Source organism: Mytilus californianus, unplaced genomic scaffold (genome assembly GCF_021869535.1).
Source record: "Mytilus californianus isolate M0D057914Y unplaced genomic scaffold, xbMytCali1.0.p SCAF_6, whole genome shotgun sequence".
In the NCBI taxonomy this organism is placed as follows: domain Eukaryota; kingdom Metazoa; phylum Mollusca; class Bivalvia; order Mytilida; family Mytilidae; genus Mytilus; species Mytilus californianus.
Genome location: NW_026262712.1, coordinates 37,967,916 through 37,986,655, shown reverse-complemented (window position 1 = coordinate 37,986,655; position 18,740 = coordinate 37,967,916). Strand labels below are relative to the sequence as shown.

General features: G+C 34.5%; 1 protein-coding gene and 1 long non-coding RNA gene across 4 annotated transcripts in view; both read right to left on the bottom strand.

Moving 5' to 3' along the window:
- Window positions 1–9,262, bottom strand: part of LOC127705431 (uncharacterized) — a 31,649-nt gene extending 22,387 nt beyond the window's left edge. For all 3 annotated transcript variants that reach the window (XR_007983875.1, XR_007983874.1, XR_007983876.1), the window contains exon 1: window positions 9,171–9,262. This is a non-coding gene — a long non-coding RNA (uncharacterized LOC127705431). The remainder of the gene's footprint in view (window positions 1–9,170) is intronic.
- The window catches only part of LOC127705427 (uncharacterized protein KIAA2026-like), an 81,592-nt gene that overhangs the window by 47,193 nt on the left and 15,659 nt on the right, over window positions 1–18,740 (bottom strand). Inside the window, exons 5-6 of the mRNA XM_052209741.1 lie at window positions 17,600–17,760; window positions 13,107–13,212 (exon numbers count right to left, since the gene is read on the bottom strand). Coding sequence (XP_052065701.1) covers window positions 13,107–13,212; window positions 17,600–17,760 — 267 coding nt within the window. The remainder of the gene's footprint in view (window positions 1–13,106; window positions 13,213–17,599; window positions 17,761–18,740) is intronic.

The following is an 18,740-nucleotide window of genomic DNA, read 5'->3' as shown; positions in this document are numbered from 1 at the left end:
AGGCAATTACCCCCAAAATCAATCCCAGCATTCCTTTAGTGATATGGAACCTTGTGGTACAATGTCAGAGAGATCCATACACTAACACACAAGTTATGTCTGGAAGTTACAAAAATGCTTATTTTTGGCCCCTTTTTGGCCCCTAATTCCTTTACTGTTGGTACCATAACCCCCAAAATCAATCCCAACCTTCCTTTTGTGGTATTGAACCTTGTGGTAAAATTTCATAAAGATCCATTCACTTAAACTAAAGTTAGAGTGCGAAAACCAATGTGTCTTTGGAGGACACCGACGACGACGACGACGCCGCCAACATCATACCAATATACGACCACAAAAATTTTTTTGCGGTCGTATAAAAACTGCAAAATTTCCTTAAAACTACCAATTTAGTGACAGCAACCCAACAATGTTTGAAGGTATTTGGCCAAGTAGTTTCAGAGGAGAAGATTTTTAAATGTTAGCAAACTTGATGAACAAATTGTGTAAAATTGTCTTTAAAGGGCAATAACTCCTTAAGGGGTCAATTGACAATTTTGGTCATAAAAACTTTTTTGTAGATCTTACTTTGCTGAACATTATTGCTGTTAACAGTTTATATCTATCTATAATAATATTCAAGATAATAACAAAAAACTGCAAAATTTCCTTAAAACTACCAATTTAGTGACAGCAACCCAACAATGAGTTGTTTGATTCGTCTGAAAATTTCAGGGCTGATAGATCTTGACCAATTAAACAATTTTACCCCCTGTCAGATTTGCTCTAAAAGCTTTAGTTTATGAGATATAAGCAAATAAAATGCTCCGCAGGGCGCAGCTTGATACGACCGCAGCGGTCGAACCCTGAACAGTTGGGGCAAGTATGGACACAACATTCAAGCTTGATACAGCTTTGCATTTGGATTGTGATTAAATATTTGACACAGCATAGGTTTCTGACACAGAATGAATGTGGTCTAAGAACTTAAAAATTTTAAATTGGACATTCACCTATTATGGTCCAATATCCAAAATCTAAATACATGGTTAGATTCAGCATATCAAAGAACCCCAAGAATTCAATTTTTGATGAAATCAAACAAAGTTTAATTTTGGACCCTTTTGACCTCAATGTGGACAAAGTTGATAACGGGGCCCAAAAATCTAAATACATGGTTAGATTCAGCATATCAAAGAACCCCATATATTCAATTTTTGTTGAAATCAAACAAAGTTTAATTTTGGACCCCGATTTGGACCAACTTGAAAACTGGGCCCATAATCAAAAATCTAAATACATGTTTAGATTCAGCATATCAAAGAACCCTAAGAATTCAATTTTTGTTTAAATCAAACTAAGTTTAATTTTGGACCCTTTGGACCTCAATGTGGACCAATTTAAAAACTGGGCCCAAAATCCAAAAACTAAATACACGGTTAAACTCACCATATTAAAGAACCCCAAGAATTCAAGAATAAAACCCCATTGAAATTGGTCAAGAAATAAGCAATTTATACAAAGTATCTTCTTTTGCACAAAACTGTGCAATTAAATATTTCTTGCTAATGCGCAATACTGTACAATTGACAATTTCTTGCTATTGCTTTTGGATATTTCTTGCTATTGAGCAATACTGTGCAATTGAAGATTTCTTGCTATTGCGCAATACTGTGCAATTGAAGATTTCTTGCTATTGTGCAATACTGTGCAATTGAAAATTTCTTGCTATTGCACAATACTTATTATATAATAATTTACACATCCTGTTTGTTGTGTATCTCCTACCATATCATTATTATTTGCTTTTAAATATAAATCAGAAATAACCAACTTAAAATGGAAGATTTTAAAAGAAAAAAAAAGGAAAAAAAGAAAACCCCCCCCCCAATTTTTTGAACCCCCTTATGGTTCATCACCCCCAAACTCAATCCCAGCCTTCCCTTTGTGGTATGGTACCTTGCAGTACAATTTCAGAGAGATCCATACACTTGAACACAAGTTATTGTCTGGAAACTAGAAAAATGTGTTTTTTGGCCCCTTTTTGGCCCCAAATTCCTAAACGTTTAGGGCAATTATCCCCAAACTCAAACCCAGCTTTCCCTTTGTGATATGGAACCTTGTAGTACAATTTCATAAAGATCCATACACTTACACATAAGTTATTGTCCTGAAACTAGAAAAATGCTTGTTTTTTGCCCCTTTTTGGCTCCTAATTCCTAATATTTTGAGGCAATTACCCCCAAATCAATCCCAGCCTTCCCTTTGTGGTATGGTTCCTTGCAGTACAATTTCAGGGAGATCCATACAGTTGAACACAAGTTATTGTCTGGAAACTAGAAAAATGCTTATTTTTGGCCCCTTTTTGGCCCCCAATTCCTAAACGTTTCGGCAATTACCCCCAAACTCAATTCCAGCTTTCCCTTTGTGATATGGAACCTTGTAGTACAATTTCAGAAAGATCCATACACTTACACACAAGTTATTGTCATGAAACTAGAAAAATGCTTGTTTTTTGCCCTTTTTTTGGCCCCTAATTCCTAAAATTTTGAGGCAATTACCCCCAAAATCAATCCCAGCATTCCTTTTGTGATATGGAACCTTGTGGTACAATGTCAGAGAGATCCATACACTAACACACAAGTTATGTCTGGAAGTTACAAAAATGCTTATTTTTGGCCCCTTTTTGGACCCCAATTCCTTTACTGTTGGTACCATAACCCCCAAAATCAATCCCAACCTTCCTTTTGTGGTATTGAACCTTGTGGTAAAATTTCATAGAGATCCATTTACTTAAACTCAAGTTAGAGTGCGAAAACCAATGTGTCTTCGGACGACGACGACAACGACAACGATGACGACGACGCCAACGTCATATAAATATACGACCACAAAAATTTGTTTGCGGTTGTATAAAAACTGCAAAATTTCCTCAAAACTACCAATTTAGTGGTAGCAACCCAACAATGGGTTGTTCGATTTGTCTGAAAATTTCAGGGCTGATAGATCTTGACCAATTAAACAATTTTACCCCATGTCAGATTTGCTCTATAAGCTTTAGTTTTGGAGATATAAGCAAATAAAAACTGCATTTGACCCCTATGTTCTATTTTTAGCCATGGCGGCCATGTTTGTCGATGGATTAAAACTTGGGATACAATTTATAAACTAGATATCCTAAGGAACATTTAGATGAAGTTTGAAGGTATTTGGCCCAGTAGTTTCAGAGGAGAAGATTTTTAAATGTTAGCAAACTTGATGAACAAATTGTGTAAAATTGTCTTTAAAGGGCAATAACTCCTTAAGGGGTCAGTTGAAATTTTTGGTCATATAAACTTTTTTGTAGATCTTACTTTGCTGAACATTATTGCTGTTTACAGTTTATATCTATCTATAATAATATTCAAGATAATAACAAAAAACTGCGAAATTTCCTTAAAACTACCAATTTAGTGACAGCAACCCAACAATGAGTTGTTTGATTCTTCTGAAAATTTCAGGGGTGATAGATCTAGACCAATTGAACAAATTTACCCCTGTCAGATTTGCTCTAAAACCTTTAGTTTCTGAGATATAAGCAAAAAACTGCATTTGACCCCTATGTTCTATTTTTAGCCATGGCGGCCATGTTTGTCGATGGATCAAAACTTCAGATACAATTTATAAACTAGATACCCTAAGGAACATTAAGTTAAAGTTTGAAGGTATTTGGCCAAGTAGTTTCAGAGGAGAAGATTTTTAAATGTTAGCAAACTTGATGAACAAATTGTGTAAAATTGTCTTTAAAGGGCAATAACTCCTTAAGGGGTCAATTGACAATTTTGGTCATAAAAACTTTTTTGTAGATCTTACTTTGCTGAACATTATTGCTGTTAACAGTTTATATCTATCTATAATAATATTCAAGATAATAACAAAAAACTGCAAAATTTCCTTAAAACTACCAATTTAGTGACAGCAACCCAACAATGAGTTGTTTGATTCGTCTGAAAATTTCAGGGCTGATAGATCTTGACCAATTAAACAATTTTACCCCCTGTCAGATTTGCTCTAAAAGCTTTAGTTTATGAGATATAAGCAAATAAAATGCTCCGCAGGGCGCAGCTTGATACGACCGCAGCGGTCGAACCCTGAACAGTTGGGGCAAGTATGGACACAACATTCAAGCTTGATACAGCTTTGCATTTGGATTGTGATTAAATATTTGACACAGCATAGGTTTCTGACACAGAATGAATGTGGTCTAAGAACTTAAAAATTTTAAATTGGACATTCACCTATTATGGTCCAATATCCAAAATCTAAATACATGGTTAGATTCAGCATATCAAAGAACCCCAAGAATTCAATTTTTGATGAAATCAAACAAAGTTTAATTTTGGACCCTTTTGACCTCAATGTGGACAAAGTTGATAATGGGGCCCAAAAATCTAAATACATGGTTAGATTCAGCATATCAAAGAACCCCATATATTCAGTTTTTGTTGAAATCAAACAAAGTTTAATTTTGGACCCCGATTTGGACCAACTTGAAAACTGGGCCCATAATCAAAAATCTAAATGCTTGTATTTTGCCCCTTTTTTGGCCCCTAATTCGTAAAATTTTGAGGCAATTACCCCCAAAAACAATCCCAGCATTCCTTTTGTGATATGGAACCTTGCAGTACAATGTCAGAGAGATCCATACACTAACACACAAGTTATGTCTGGAAGTTACAAAAATGCTTATTTTTGGCCCCTTTTTGGCCCCCAATTCCTTTACTGTTGGTACCATAACCCCCAAAATCAATCCCAACCTTCCTTTTGTGGTATTGAACCTTTTGGTAAAATTTCATAGAGATCCATTTACTTAAACTCAAGTTAGAGTGCGAAAACCAATGTGTCTTCGGACGACGACAACAACGACAACGATGACGACGACGCCAACGTCATACCAATATACGACCACAAAAATTTTTTTGCGGTCGTATAAAAACTGCAAAATTTCCTCAAAACTACCAATTTAGTGGTAGCAACCCAACAATGGGTTGTTCGATTTGTCTGAAAATTTCAGGGCTGATAGATCTTGACCAATTAAACAATTTTACCCCATGTCAGATTTGCTCTATAAGCTTTAGTTTTGGAGATATAAGCAAATAAAAACTGCATTTGACCCCTATGTTCTATTTTTAGCCAGGGCGGCCATGTTTGTAGATGGATTAAAACTTGGGATACAATTTATAAACTAGATATCCTAAGGAACATTTAGATGAAGTTTGAAGGTATTTGGCCCAGTAATTTCAGAGGAGAAGATTTTTAAATGTTAGCAAACTTGATGAACAAATTGTGTAAAATTGTCTTTAAAGGGCAATAACTCCTTAAGGGGTCAGTTGAAAATTTTGGTCCTATAAACTTTTTTGTAGATCTTACTTTGCTGAACATTATATAATTGCTGTTTACAGTTTATATCTATCTATAATAATATTCAAGATAATAACAAAAAACTGCAAAATTTCCTTAAAACTACCAATTTAGTGACAGCAACCCAACAATGAGTTGTTTGATTCTTCTGAAAATTTCAGGAGTGATAGATCTAGACCAATTGAACAATTTTACCCCTGTCAGATTTGCTCTTAAACCTTTAGTTTCTGAGATATAAGCAAAAAACTGCATTTGACCCCTATGTTCTATTTTTAGCCATGGCGGCCATGTTTGTCGATGGATCAAAACTTCAGATACAATTTATAAACTAGATACCCTAAGGAACATTAAGTTAAAGTTTGAAGGTATTTGGCCAAGTAGTTTCAGAGGAGAAGATTTTTAAATGTTAGCAAACTTGATGAACAAATTGTGTAAAATTGTCTTTAAAGGGCAATAACTCCTTAAGGGGTCAATTGACAATTTTGGTCATAAAAAACCTTTTTGTAGATCTTACTTTGCTGAACATTATTGCTGTTAACAGTTTATATCTATCTATAATAATATTCAAGATAATAACAAATAAAATGCTCCGCAGGGCGCAGCTTGATACGACCGCAGAGGTCGAACCCTGAACAGTTGGGGGAAGTATGGACACAACATTCAAGCTTGATACAGCTTTGGATTTGGATTGTGATTAAATATTTGACACAGCATAGGTTTCTAACACAGATTGAATGTGGTCTAAGAACTTAAAAATTTTAAATTGGACATTCACCTATTATGGTTCAATATCCAAAATCTAAATACATGGTTAGATTCAGCATATCAAAGAACCCCAAGAATTCAATTTTTGATGAAATCAAACAAAGTTTAATTTTGGACCCTTTTGACCTCAATGTGGACAAAGTTGATAACGGGGCCCAAAAAATCAAAAATCTAAATACATGGTTAGATTCAGCATATCAAAGAACCCCATATATTCAATTTTTGTTGAAATCAAACAAAGTTTAATTTTGGACCCCGATTTGGACCAACTTGAAAACTGGGCCCATAATCAAAAATCTAAATACATGCAGTGATCGGGAAGGACGTGCGCCTTGCGCCAATTGCGCTTATCGACCAGAAATGGCGCATAGAGTGACAAATGTAAGCGCCCACGTGGCGCATGTTATTTTCACTTCGTTTTGAAACGTTGAGATATCGGCAAATGGATTTCCGATCGTATTTCGTGCCGCCATGTGAGAGTACACAACTGTGTAGTGTTTACTCCAATGATAGGAGCACCTATATATTTTTGGGACGTCTCGGGTGTTATCCTATGGTAATAATAGCAACATGCGGTATGACTGATTACCCAAAAAACGTAATTAACCATTATTCATGATATAATTTTTTATAAACAACTTTAAATTTGTGAAAATTGGCTAGTACAGGCGAGAATTCTTCTCTAATTATAATCTTTTAAGTAAGCTTGCTATTATTTCGATTGAAAAACCCAAAATCCTTTTTATGAATAGTATAGTATTTGTCTCCATAAAAGGGGCTTAACTGTCCTTGTCAATTTTTTTGGTTTTTTGCTCGTTTTGACATTTTGTAAACTATGATGCCTTCAGCGAATTGTTGTTATGTCTTATCAATTAACGTTGCTCTCTACTGTTATTATTGTCATCGTGATGAAGTAATAATAATACAAGTGCAGAGGAAATGCCAGAAATGTCCTCTAATACGGAACGTCTGGAATAAGTATGGTATCGACGAAGACCCAAATTCAATGTAAAAAAACCATGAACATGAACAAGGGAACAGTACCAGTTTTAACATTGTAAATAAAGGTTATCGTAAATATTACCCGGTTTGGAAGAAGTTATTGTATATTCATTGAAATTGAAATTACAAAATCACAGGAACAATATCCATGATATTAATTAGAATCATACTTGTAAGTAAAGTGAAATATACACTTTTTTTAATTTTTTTTCTAATTGTAAACGAATGGCCCACTCATTTGACAACATGGCCCATTAATTTTAAAAATGGCCCATTGAATTTATTTTTGGGGGGCCCTGGGCCCATAGAGAAAAAATCCTTCCAGATCACTGTACATGTTTAGATTCAGCATATCAAAGAACCCTAAGAATTCAATTTTTGTTAAAATCAAACTAAGTTTAATTTTGGACCCTTTGGACCTTAATGTAGACCAATTTGAAAACGGAACCAAAAATTAAGAATCTAAATACACGGTTAGATTCGGCATATCAAAGAACCCCAATAATTCAATTTTTGATGAAATCAAACAAAGTTTAATTTTGGACCCTTTTGACCTCAATGTGGACAAAGTTGATAACGGGGCCCAAAAATCAAAAATCTAAATACATGGTTAGATTCAGCATATCAAAGAACCCCATATATTCAATTTTTGTTGAAATCAAACAAAGTTTAATTTTGGACCCCGATTTGGACCAACTTGAAAACTGGGCCCATAATCAAAAATCTAAATACATGTTTAGATTCAGCATATCAAAGAACCCTAAGAATTCAATTTTTGTTAAAATCAAACTAAGTTTAATTTTGGACCCTTTGGACCTTAATGTAGACCAATTTGAAAACGGAACCAAAATTTAAGAATCTAAATACACAGTTAGATTCGGCATATCAAAGAACCCCAATAATTCAATTTTTGATGAAATCAAACAAAGTTTAATTTTGGACCCTTTGGACCTCAATGTGGACCAATTTAAAAACGGGGCCCAAAATCCAAAAACTAAATACACGGTTAGATTCAGCATATTAAAGAACCCCATGAAATCAAAAATAAAACCCCATTGAAATTGGTCAAGAAATAAGCAATTTATAGGAAGTATCTTCTTTTGCACAATCCTGTGCTATTAAATATTTCTTGCTATTGCGCAATACTGTACAATTGACAATTTCTTGCTATTGCGCAATATTGTGCTATTGGATATTTCTTGCTATTGCGCAATACTGTGCAATTGAAGATTTCTTGCTATTGCGCATTACTGTGCAATTGAAGATTTCTTGCTATTGTGCAATACTGTGCAATTGAAAATTTCTTGCTATTGCACAATACTTATTATATAATAATTTACACATCCTGTTTGGTGTGTATCTCCTACCATATCATTATTATTTGATTTTAAATATAAATCAGAAATAACCAACTTAAAATGGAAAAATTTAAAAGAAACAAAAAAGGAAAAAAAGAAAAAAAAGGAAAAAAAAATAAATCCCCCCCCCCAAATTTTTTGAACCCCCATTATGATTCATCACCCCCAAACTCAATCCCAGCCTTCCCTTTGTGGTATGGTACCTTGCAGTACAATTTCAGAGAGATCCATACACTTGAACACAAGTTATTGTCTGGAAACTAGAAAAAAATGTGTTTTTTGGCCCCTTTTTGGCCCCAAATTCCTAAACGTTTAGGGCAATTACCCCCAAACTCAAACCCAGCTTTCCCTTTGTGATATGGAACCTTGTAGTACAATTTCAGAAAGATCCATACACTTACACACAAGTTATTGTCATGAAACTAGAAAAATGCTTGTTTTTTGCCCCTTTTTTGGCCCCTAATTCCTAAAATTTTGAGGCAATTACCCCCAAAATCAATCCCAGCATTCCTTTAGTGATATGGAATCTTGTGGTACAATGTCAGAGAGATCCATACACTAACACACAAGTTATGTCTGGAAGTTACAAAAATGCTTATTTTTGGCCCCTTTTTGGCCCCTAATTCCTTTACTGTTATTACCATTACCCCCAAAATCAATCCCAACCTTCCTTTTGTGGTATTGAACCTTGTGGTAAAATTTCATAAAGATCCATTCACTTAAACTAAAGTTAGAGTGCGAAAACCAATGTGTCTTTGGAGGACACCGACGACGACGACGACGCCGCCAACGTCATACCAATATACGACCACAAAAATTTTTTTGCGGTCGTATAAAAACTGCAAAATTTCCTTAAAACTACCAATTTAGTGACAGCAACCCAACAATGAGTTGTTTGATTCGTCTGAAAATTTCAGGGCTGATAGATCTTGACCAATTAAACAATTTTACTACCTGTCAGATTTGCTCTAAAAGCTTTAGTTTATGAGATATAAGCAAATAAAATGCTCCGCAGGGCGCAGCTTGATACGACCGCAGCGGTCGAACCCTGAACAGTTGGGGCAAGTATGGACACAACATTCAAGCTTGATACAGCTTTGCATTTGGATTGTGATTAAATATTTGACACAGCATAGGTTTCTGACACAGAATGAATGTGGTCTAAGAACTTAAAAATTTTAAATTGGACATTCACCTATTATGGTCCAATATCCAAAATCTAAATACATGGTTAGATTCAGCATATCAAAGAACCCCAAGAATTCAATTTTTGATGAAATCAAACAAAGTTTAATTTTGGACCCTTTTGACCTCAATGTGGACAAAGTTGATAACGGGGCCCAAAAATCTAAATACATGGTTAGATTCAGCATATCAAAGAACCCCATATATTCAATTTTTGTTGAAATCAAACAAAGTTTAATTTTGGACCCCGATTTGGACCAACTTGAAAACTGGGCCCATAATCAAAAATCTAAATACATGTTTAGATTCAGCATATCAAAGAACCCTAAGAATTCAATTTTTGTTTAAATCAAACTAAGTTTAATTTTGGACCCTTTGGACCTCAATGTGGACCAATTTAAAAACTGGGCCCAAAATCCAAAAACTAAATACACGGTTAAACTCACCATATTAAAGAACCCCAAGAATTCAAGAATAAAACCCCATTGAAATTGGTCAAGAAATAAGCAATTTATACAAAGTATCTTCTTTTGCACAAAACTGTGCAATTAAATATTTCTTGCTAATGCGTAATACTGTACAATTGACAATTTCTTGCTATTGCTATTGGATATTTCTTGCTATTGAGCAATACTGTGCAATTGAAGATTTCTTGCTATTGCGCAATACTGTGCAATTGAAGATTTCTTGCTATTGTGCAATACTGTGCAATTGAAAATTTCTTGCTATTGCACAATACTTATTATATAATAATTTACACATCCTGTTTGTTGTGTATCTCCTACCATATCATTATTATTTGCTTTTAAATATAAATCAGAAATAACCAACTTAAAATGGAAGATTTTAAAAGAAAAAAAAAGGAAAAAAAGAAAACCCCCCCCCCAATTTTTTGAACCCCCTTATGGTTCATCACCCCCAAACTCAATCCCAGCCTTCCCTTTGTGGTATGGTACCTTGCAGTACAATTTCAGAGAGATCCATACACTTGAACACAAGTTATTGTCTGGAAACTAGAAAAATGTGTTTTTTGGCCCCTTTTTGGCCCCAAATTCCTAAACGTTTAGGGCAATTATCCCCAAACTCAAACCCAGCTTTCCCTTTGTGATATGGAACCTTGTAGTACAATTTCATAAAGATCCATACACTTACACATAAGTTATTGTCCTGAAACTAGAAAAATGCTTGTTTTTTGCCCCTTTTTGGCTCCTAATTCCTAATATTTTGAGGCAATTACCCCCAAATCAATCCCAGCCTTCCCTTTGTGGTATGGTTCCTTGCAGTACAATTTCAGGGAGATCCATACAGTTGAACACAAGTTATTGTCTGGAAACTAGAACAAGAGGCTCTCAAGAGCCTGAATCGCTCACCTGTATTTCAGAGGAAAAGATTTTTTAAATGTTAGCAAACTGATGAACAAATTGTGTAAAATTGTCTTTAAAGGGCAATAACTCCTTAAGGGGTCAATTGACAATTTTGGTCATATTAACTTTTTTGTAGATCTTACTTTGCTGAACATTATTGCTGCTTACAGTTTATATATATCTATAGTAATATTCAAAATAATAACAAATAACTGCAAAATTTTGTTAAAACTACCAATTCGGTGGCAGCAACCCAACAATGGGTTGTTCGATTCGTCTGAAAATTTCAGGGCCGATAGATCTTGACAATTAAACAATTTTACCCCATATCACATTTGCTCTAAAAGATTTAGTTTTTGAGATATAAGCCAAAAACTGCATTTGACCTTTATGTTCTATTTTTAGCCATGGTGGCCATGTTTGTAGATGGATACAAACTTCGGATACAATTTATATACAAGATACCCTAAGGAACATTTAGTTAAAGTTTGAAGGTAATTGGCCCAGTAGTTTCAGAGGAGAAGATTTTTAAATGTTAGCAAACTTGATGAACAAATTGTGCAAAATTGTCTTTAAAGGGCAATAACTCCTTAAGGGGTCAATTGACAATTATGGTCATATTAACTTTTTTGTAGATCTTACTTTGCTGAACATTAACGCTGCTTACAGTTTATATATATCTATAATAATATTCAAAATAATAACAAAAAACTGCAAAATTTTGTTAAAACTACCAATTCGGTGGCAGCAACCCAACAATGGGTTGTTCAATTCGTTTGAAAATTTCATAACTGATAGATATTGACCAATTGAACAATTGTACCCCATATCAGATGTGCTCTAAAACCTTTAGTTTTTGAGATATAAGCCAAAAACTGCATTTGACCCCTATGTTCTATTTGTAGCCATGGCGGCCATGTTTGTCGATGGATCAAATCTTCGGATACAATTTATAAACTAGATACCCTAAGGAACATTTATTTAAAGTTTGAAGGTATTTGGCCCAGTAGTTTCAGAGGAGAAGATATTTGAAATAGTTTACGACGACGACAATAGGCGATGACAAACGACGACAGACGCCAAGTGATGGCATAACTTCACATGGGGCCCTTCGGGCCCCGGTGAGCTAAAAATGCTTATTTTTGGCCCCTAATTCCTTAACTGTTGGTACCATAACCCCTAAAATATTAATCCCAACCTTCCTTTTGTGGTATTGAACCTTATGGTAAAATTTCATTGAGATCCATTAACTTAAAGTTATTGTGCGAAAACCAATGTGTCTTCAGACGACGACGAAAACTGAAAACATGCAACACAGTATGGCATGACCAGAAAGACCTTAGTGCCATCTATCAAGAACTGAGATTTATAGTTACTGAATAAAATGCAACAGAAATATGTTACGAAAAGAAAGATGTGTAAATAAATGGAGAATGTGTCCATGGGACACAGATGATGCCCCCTCTTGCATACAACGTATAAAGTGACATAACTCAAGAATGATAAAAGTGACGCCACCCAAATTCATGCTTGATCTGTGTTTTGTGGTTATAAGCATTGTGTTTAAGTTTCATAACATTTGGTTAAGGCAAACTTAAGTTAGAGAACGGAAACGAAAAATTCTGCAATTTTTCCATTTGTAAAGGGACATAACTCTAGAGCGGTATAAGTGACACCACCAAAATTCAAACTTGATCCAGTTTTGTGGTTATAAGCATTGTGTATAAGTTTCATAACATTTAGTTGAGGTAAACTTAAGTTAGAGAACGGAAACAAAAAATTCAGCAATTTTTCCATTTGTAAAGGGGCATAACTCTTGAAAAGTAGAAGTGATGACACCCAAATTCAAACTTAATCTGTGTTTTGTGGTAATAATCATTGTGTATAAGTTTCATAACATTTGGTTGAGGCAAACTAAAGTTAGAGAACGGAAACCAATTTCGGGACGTACAGACGGACAAGGGTAAAACTACGGAGGGGGCATAAAAAGAATATAAACTACTCCTTGGAAGCAGCTGTATAAAGTTTGCAACACCTGTAAACCTATTCATACTTTGTAAAGATCTTGTGAGTCTTTGAGAAGTTTAAACCATGGAGCCATTCTGTCTCGTAACTTTTCATTCCACACTCTGTATGGCATTATACCAGTTCTGTCTAACCTGAATTAGAAAAATTAAAATTAGTGCCATTGTCAGGTACACCAACTAATCTGAAAAAAATGTCTTTATAGCTTGTCAAATGCACAGGTGCTCAGGGAATTGACCTCTTTTTTTCTTTATCCAGCTGGCAGGAAAGACTGAAAATTTAAATATCACAATTTACTCGCCTCTGACACATTTAATGCACCATATTTGAACTTAATCATACAAATTATGAAGTTGACGTCAAACGCATGCTCTGTTAAACTCCAAAGGCAAGGAATGAATCATGAAGTCTGGTTAGTTTGAAAACCGTTTACAGCTGCCAAAATTTAAAAAACACAGGAAACCTTTCAAACTTATTGTACTCATGATTCATGCCTTGGAATCCATATTGATAGGTATACCACAAATAATAACCGATCCAAAATACACAGGACAACAATCTTGTTAACAAAATGAATAAAAAGCTTTTTATTTTCTACTCCGAAATGAGTTGTTTTTAATACTTCAACCATTACCTCATATTTATGTTTTTAGTGAAAGAGAGCAAGTTCAAAAATACACTTCACCTGATTGGACATACCTTAAATGGTTACCTAATGATTTGATTGATTGGTGTTTAACGCCACTTTCAACATTATTGTGCTATTTCGTGGTGGTCAGTTTTTATTGGTGGAGGAAGCCGGAGTGTCTAGAGAGAACCACCGACTCTAGGTAGGACTCTGATCGGACTAGTCATAAAAAAAAATCGTAAATGTTCTGCGGAACCCAGTGTCTCGCCTACTTTTGCTGTTAATCGAAGGCTCAACAAAAATTAGTAAAAAAAAATAATAACAATATTCCTTTCAATACTATCTTTTGATTGTAAGAAGCTTCTGTCCAAGTTTGGTAAAAATCCAAGATAGTTTATGAATCTAATAAATGTTTTAAATCTTTAACTGCAGACTGTATGTAATGTTAACTGGAAGAAAAACTAAGTCCATTTATAAGTAAAATACAGATAAACAGGTACAAAATTTTAAATTTTTTTTCTAGATACTAGATATTGATCATAAACAAGCTTCTGTCCAAGTTTGGTACAAATCCAGGATAGTTAAAGATAGTTATTAAAATTTTAAAAACTTTAACCACAGAGTGAATGTAATGTTTCCTGGCAGAAAAACTAAGTCCATTTATAAGTAAAATACGGAAAAACAGGATATTTATTTTTACAAAATTTACTTCTGGATACTATCTTATGATCATAAACAAGCTTTTAACTGTCCAAGTTTGTTAGAAATCCAGGATAGTTTAAGAAATTAATTTAAATTTCAAAAACTTTAAACACAGAGTGAATATTTGTGGACGCCGCCGCCGACGGAATGTATGATCGCTATGTCTCGCTTTTTCGACAAAAGTCGTAGGCTGGACAACAAGGAAATATAAACAAAAGATGATAATAAAATGCTCCGCAGGGCGCAGCTTGATACGACCACAGAGGTCGAACCCTGAACAGTTGGGGCAAGTATGGACACAACATTCAAGCTTGATACAGTTTGCATTTGGATTGTGATTAAATATTTGACACAGCATAGGTTTCTGACACAGAATGAATGTGGTCTAAGAACTTAAAAATTTTAAATTGGACATTCACCTATTATGGTCCAATATCCAAAATCTAAATACATGGTTAGATTCAGCATATCAAAGAACCCCAAGAATTCAATTTTTGATGAAATCAAACAAAGTTTAATTTTGGACCCTTTCGACCTCAATGTGGACAAAGTTAATAACAGGGCCCAAAAATCAAAAATCTAAATACATGGTTAGATTCAGCATATCAAAGAACCCCATATATTCAATTTTTGTTGAAATCAAATAAAGTTTAATTTTGGACCCCGATTTGGACCAACTTGAAAACTGGGCCCATAATCAAAAATCTAAATACATGTTTAGATTCAGTATATCAAAGAACCCTACCAATTCCATTTTTGTTAAAATCAAACTAAGTTTAATTTTGGACCCTTTGGACCTTAATGTAGACTTATTTGAAAACGGAACCAAAAATTAAGAATCTAAATACACGGTTAGATTCGGCATATCAAAGAACCCCAATAATTCAATTTTTGATGAAATCAAACAAAGTTTAATTTTGGACCTTTTGGACCTCAATGTGGACCAATTTAAAAACTTGGCCCAAAATCCAAAAACTAAATACACGGTTAGATTCAGCATATTAAAGAACCCCAAGAATTCAAGAATAAAACCCCATTGAAATTGGTCAAGAAATAAGCAATTTATACAAAGTATCTTCATTTGCACAATACTATGCAATTAAATATTTCTTGCTATTGCGCAATACTGTACAATTGACAATTTCTTGCTATTGCGCAATATTGTGCTATTGGATATTTCTTGCTATTGCGCAATACTGTGCAATTGAAGATTTCTTGCTATTGCGCAATACTGTGCAACTGAAGATTACTTGCTATTGTGCAATACTGTGCAATTGAAAATTTCTTGCTATTGCACAATACTTATTATATAATAATTTACACATCCTGTTTGGTGTGTATCTCCTACCATATCATTATCATTTGCTTTTAAATAAAAATCAGAAATAACCAACTTAAAATGGAAAATTTTAAAAGAAAATATAGGAAAAAAAGAAAAAAAAGGAAAAAAAAAAAATCCCCCCCTCCCCAAATTTTTTGAACCCCCTTATGATTCATCACACCCAAACTCAATCCCAGCCTTCCCTTTGTGGTATGGTACCTTGCAGTACAATTTCAGAGAGATCCATACACTTACACACAAGTTATTGTCTGGAAACTAGAAAAATGTGTTTTTTGGCCCCTTTTTGGCCCCAAATTCCTAAAATATTGAGGCAATTACCCCCATCATCAATCCCAGCCTTCCCTTTGTGGTATGGTACCTTGCAGTACAATTTCAGAGAGATCCATACACTTGAACACAAGTAATTGTCTGGAAACTAGAAAAATGCTTATTTTTGGCCCCTTTTTGGCCCCCAATTCCTAAACGTTTCGGCAATTACCCCCAAACTCAATTCCAGCTTTCCCTTTGTGATATGGAACCTTGTAGTACAATTTCAGAAAGATCCATACACTTACACACAAGTTATTGTCATGAAACTAGAAAAATGCTTGTTTTTTGCCCCTTTTTTGGCCCCTAATTCCTAAAATTTTGAGGCAATTACCCCCAAAATCAATCCCAGCATTCCTTTTGTGATATGGAACCTTGTGGTACAATGTCAGAGAGATCCATACACTAACATACAAGTTATGTCTGGAAGTTACAAAAATGCTTATTTTTGGCCCCTTTTTGGCCCCTTATTCCTTTACTGTTGGTACCATAACCCCTAAAATCAATCCCAACCTTCCTTTTGTGGTATTGAAGCTTGTGATAAATTTTCATAGAGATCCATACACTTAAACTAAAGTTAAGAGTGCGAAAACCAATGTGTCTTCGGACGACGCCGACGCATACCAATATACGACCACAAAAATTTTTTTGCGGTCATATAAAAATTTGTTTAAAGCAAATTTGTAAAAAATAATACCGTAGTAAGATAATCATTTAACTTTGTCCTAACCTATCTAAGTAGTTTAAGCATGTCACTAGTTCAGTTTTCTTCATTCTTTATGTCAATATTAATATGATGTTTAACAAGCATTCTGTGAGTATTGCCTGGCAATACATAGTCCCCTACTGGTTAAAAATTCATTGTACTGGAACAAAATGCTAACTTGATCTACAACTTGTCCTGGTGTAAACTATATAACAAATATCAAGTTAATATCTTCAAGCATGACAAAAAAAATGTGGAAAATAGATTATTTGAGTGAATTTTCTAAGTCCAAGGACCATAACTCTGCACAAAATAATTAGACCGGAACAAAATTTGAAATTGATCTGTAACTTGTCATGATTAAACAATACACCAAATATCAAATCAATATCTTCAAGCACGAAGAAAAAAGTGTGGAAAACTGATTTGCCTGACTGACCGAGGGACAGACAGACGGGCGGAGTGCAAACCTAAAGTCCCCTTAGACTTCTTCGGTAGGGGACTAATTACAGGAACGGCAAATGTTTGCCTTCACCTAGCGCTTAATTTGATCCAAAAAAATTGCTGTGTTGTCCTATTAGAATAGAAATAATTCAGGGTGGCTTGCATTTATACTGATCTTCCTACGAGTTTGCCCTTTATGGCCATAATTTACACCTTGCTATCACTCGTGGTAAAACGTTAAGTAAAAATTGCCAGGCCATGATAAAATCAGAATTCAAGCCCTCATGAACTATTTCTTAAGTATACATGTCTCTTTGGAAGTGTGTACCATGTGTTCTATAAGTCACACCTGCTCAGGTGACATCAATGAGGTAATAATTCATATCAACATACTTGTGTCTTTGGAATGGTGTACTCAGTAAGGTTGTCATCACTCTCTGTAGAGTAGAACTTTCTCTTGGCATGAACAGACACCTCTCTAGCTCAAACTGTGCAACCTCTCCAATGTTTAGTGGGTAATGACAAAGGAATAACAGCAATCCTATGGATGGCAACTGAAAATATTTAAAATATGTAGTTGTTAGTTAAGATAATGTACTCCATTACATATTTAGTTGGTTAAAAAACAAGAATGCACATGCTGAAATGTCTCACTTGCTTTACTACTATTGATTTTATGTTGATAGCCCTAAATATAAGTATCACATTAACAATCATTCCATACATTGAAACTACATGTAGTTGACCTATTGCTTATAGTAAACAAGAAACAGACCACACCATGAAAACTTTATATTTACCAATGAACCATGAATATGAGGTCAAGGTCAGATGAACCCAGCCAGACAGACATGTACATTTTAGTGACTTTACAATCATTTCATGGATCAAATATAGTTGATGTATAAAATATAGTATCTACGAAACAAATTTAACCACAAAAACTTATCATTGACCAATGAACCATGAAAATGAGGCCAAGGTCAAATGATATTTGTCTGGCAGACAGACATATAAACATTACAATAATTCCATACATCAAACATAGTTGACTTATTTCTTATAGTTTAAGAAAAACAGACAAAACACAAAAACTTAACATTGAGCAATGAACCGTGAAAATGATGTCAAGGTCAAATAAAACCTGCCAGACTGACATGTACTTCATACAATATTTCCATACACCAAATATAGCTGACCTATTGCATGTATATTGCATACAGTATTAGAAAAACGGACCAAAACACAAAAACTTAACTTTAACTACTGAACCATGAAAATGAGGTCAAGGTCAGATGACACCTGCCAGTTGGACATCTTCTAATCATTCCATACACCAAATATAGTAGACCTATTGCTTATAGTATCTGAGATATGGACTTGACCATGAAAACTTAACCTTGTTCACTGATCCATGAAATTCGTCGAGGTCAAGTGAAACTGTCTGACAGGCATGAGGACTATGCAAGGTATGCACATACCAAATATAGTTACCCTATAACTCATAATAAGAGAGAAATTAACATTAGAAAAA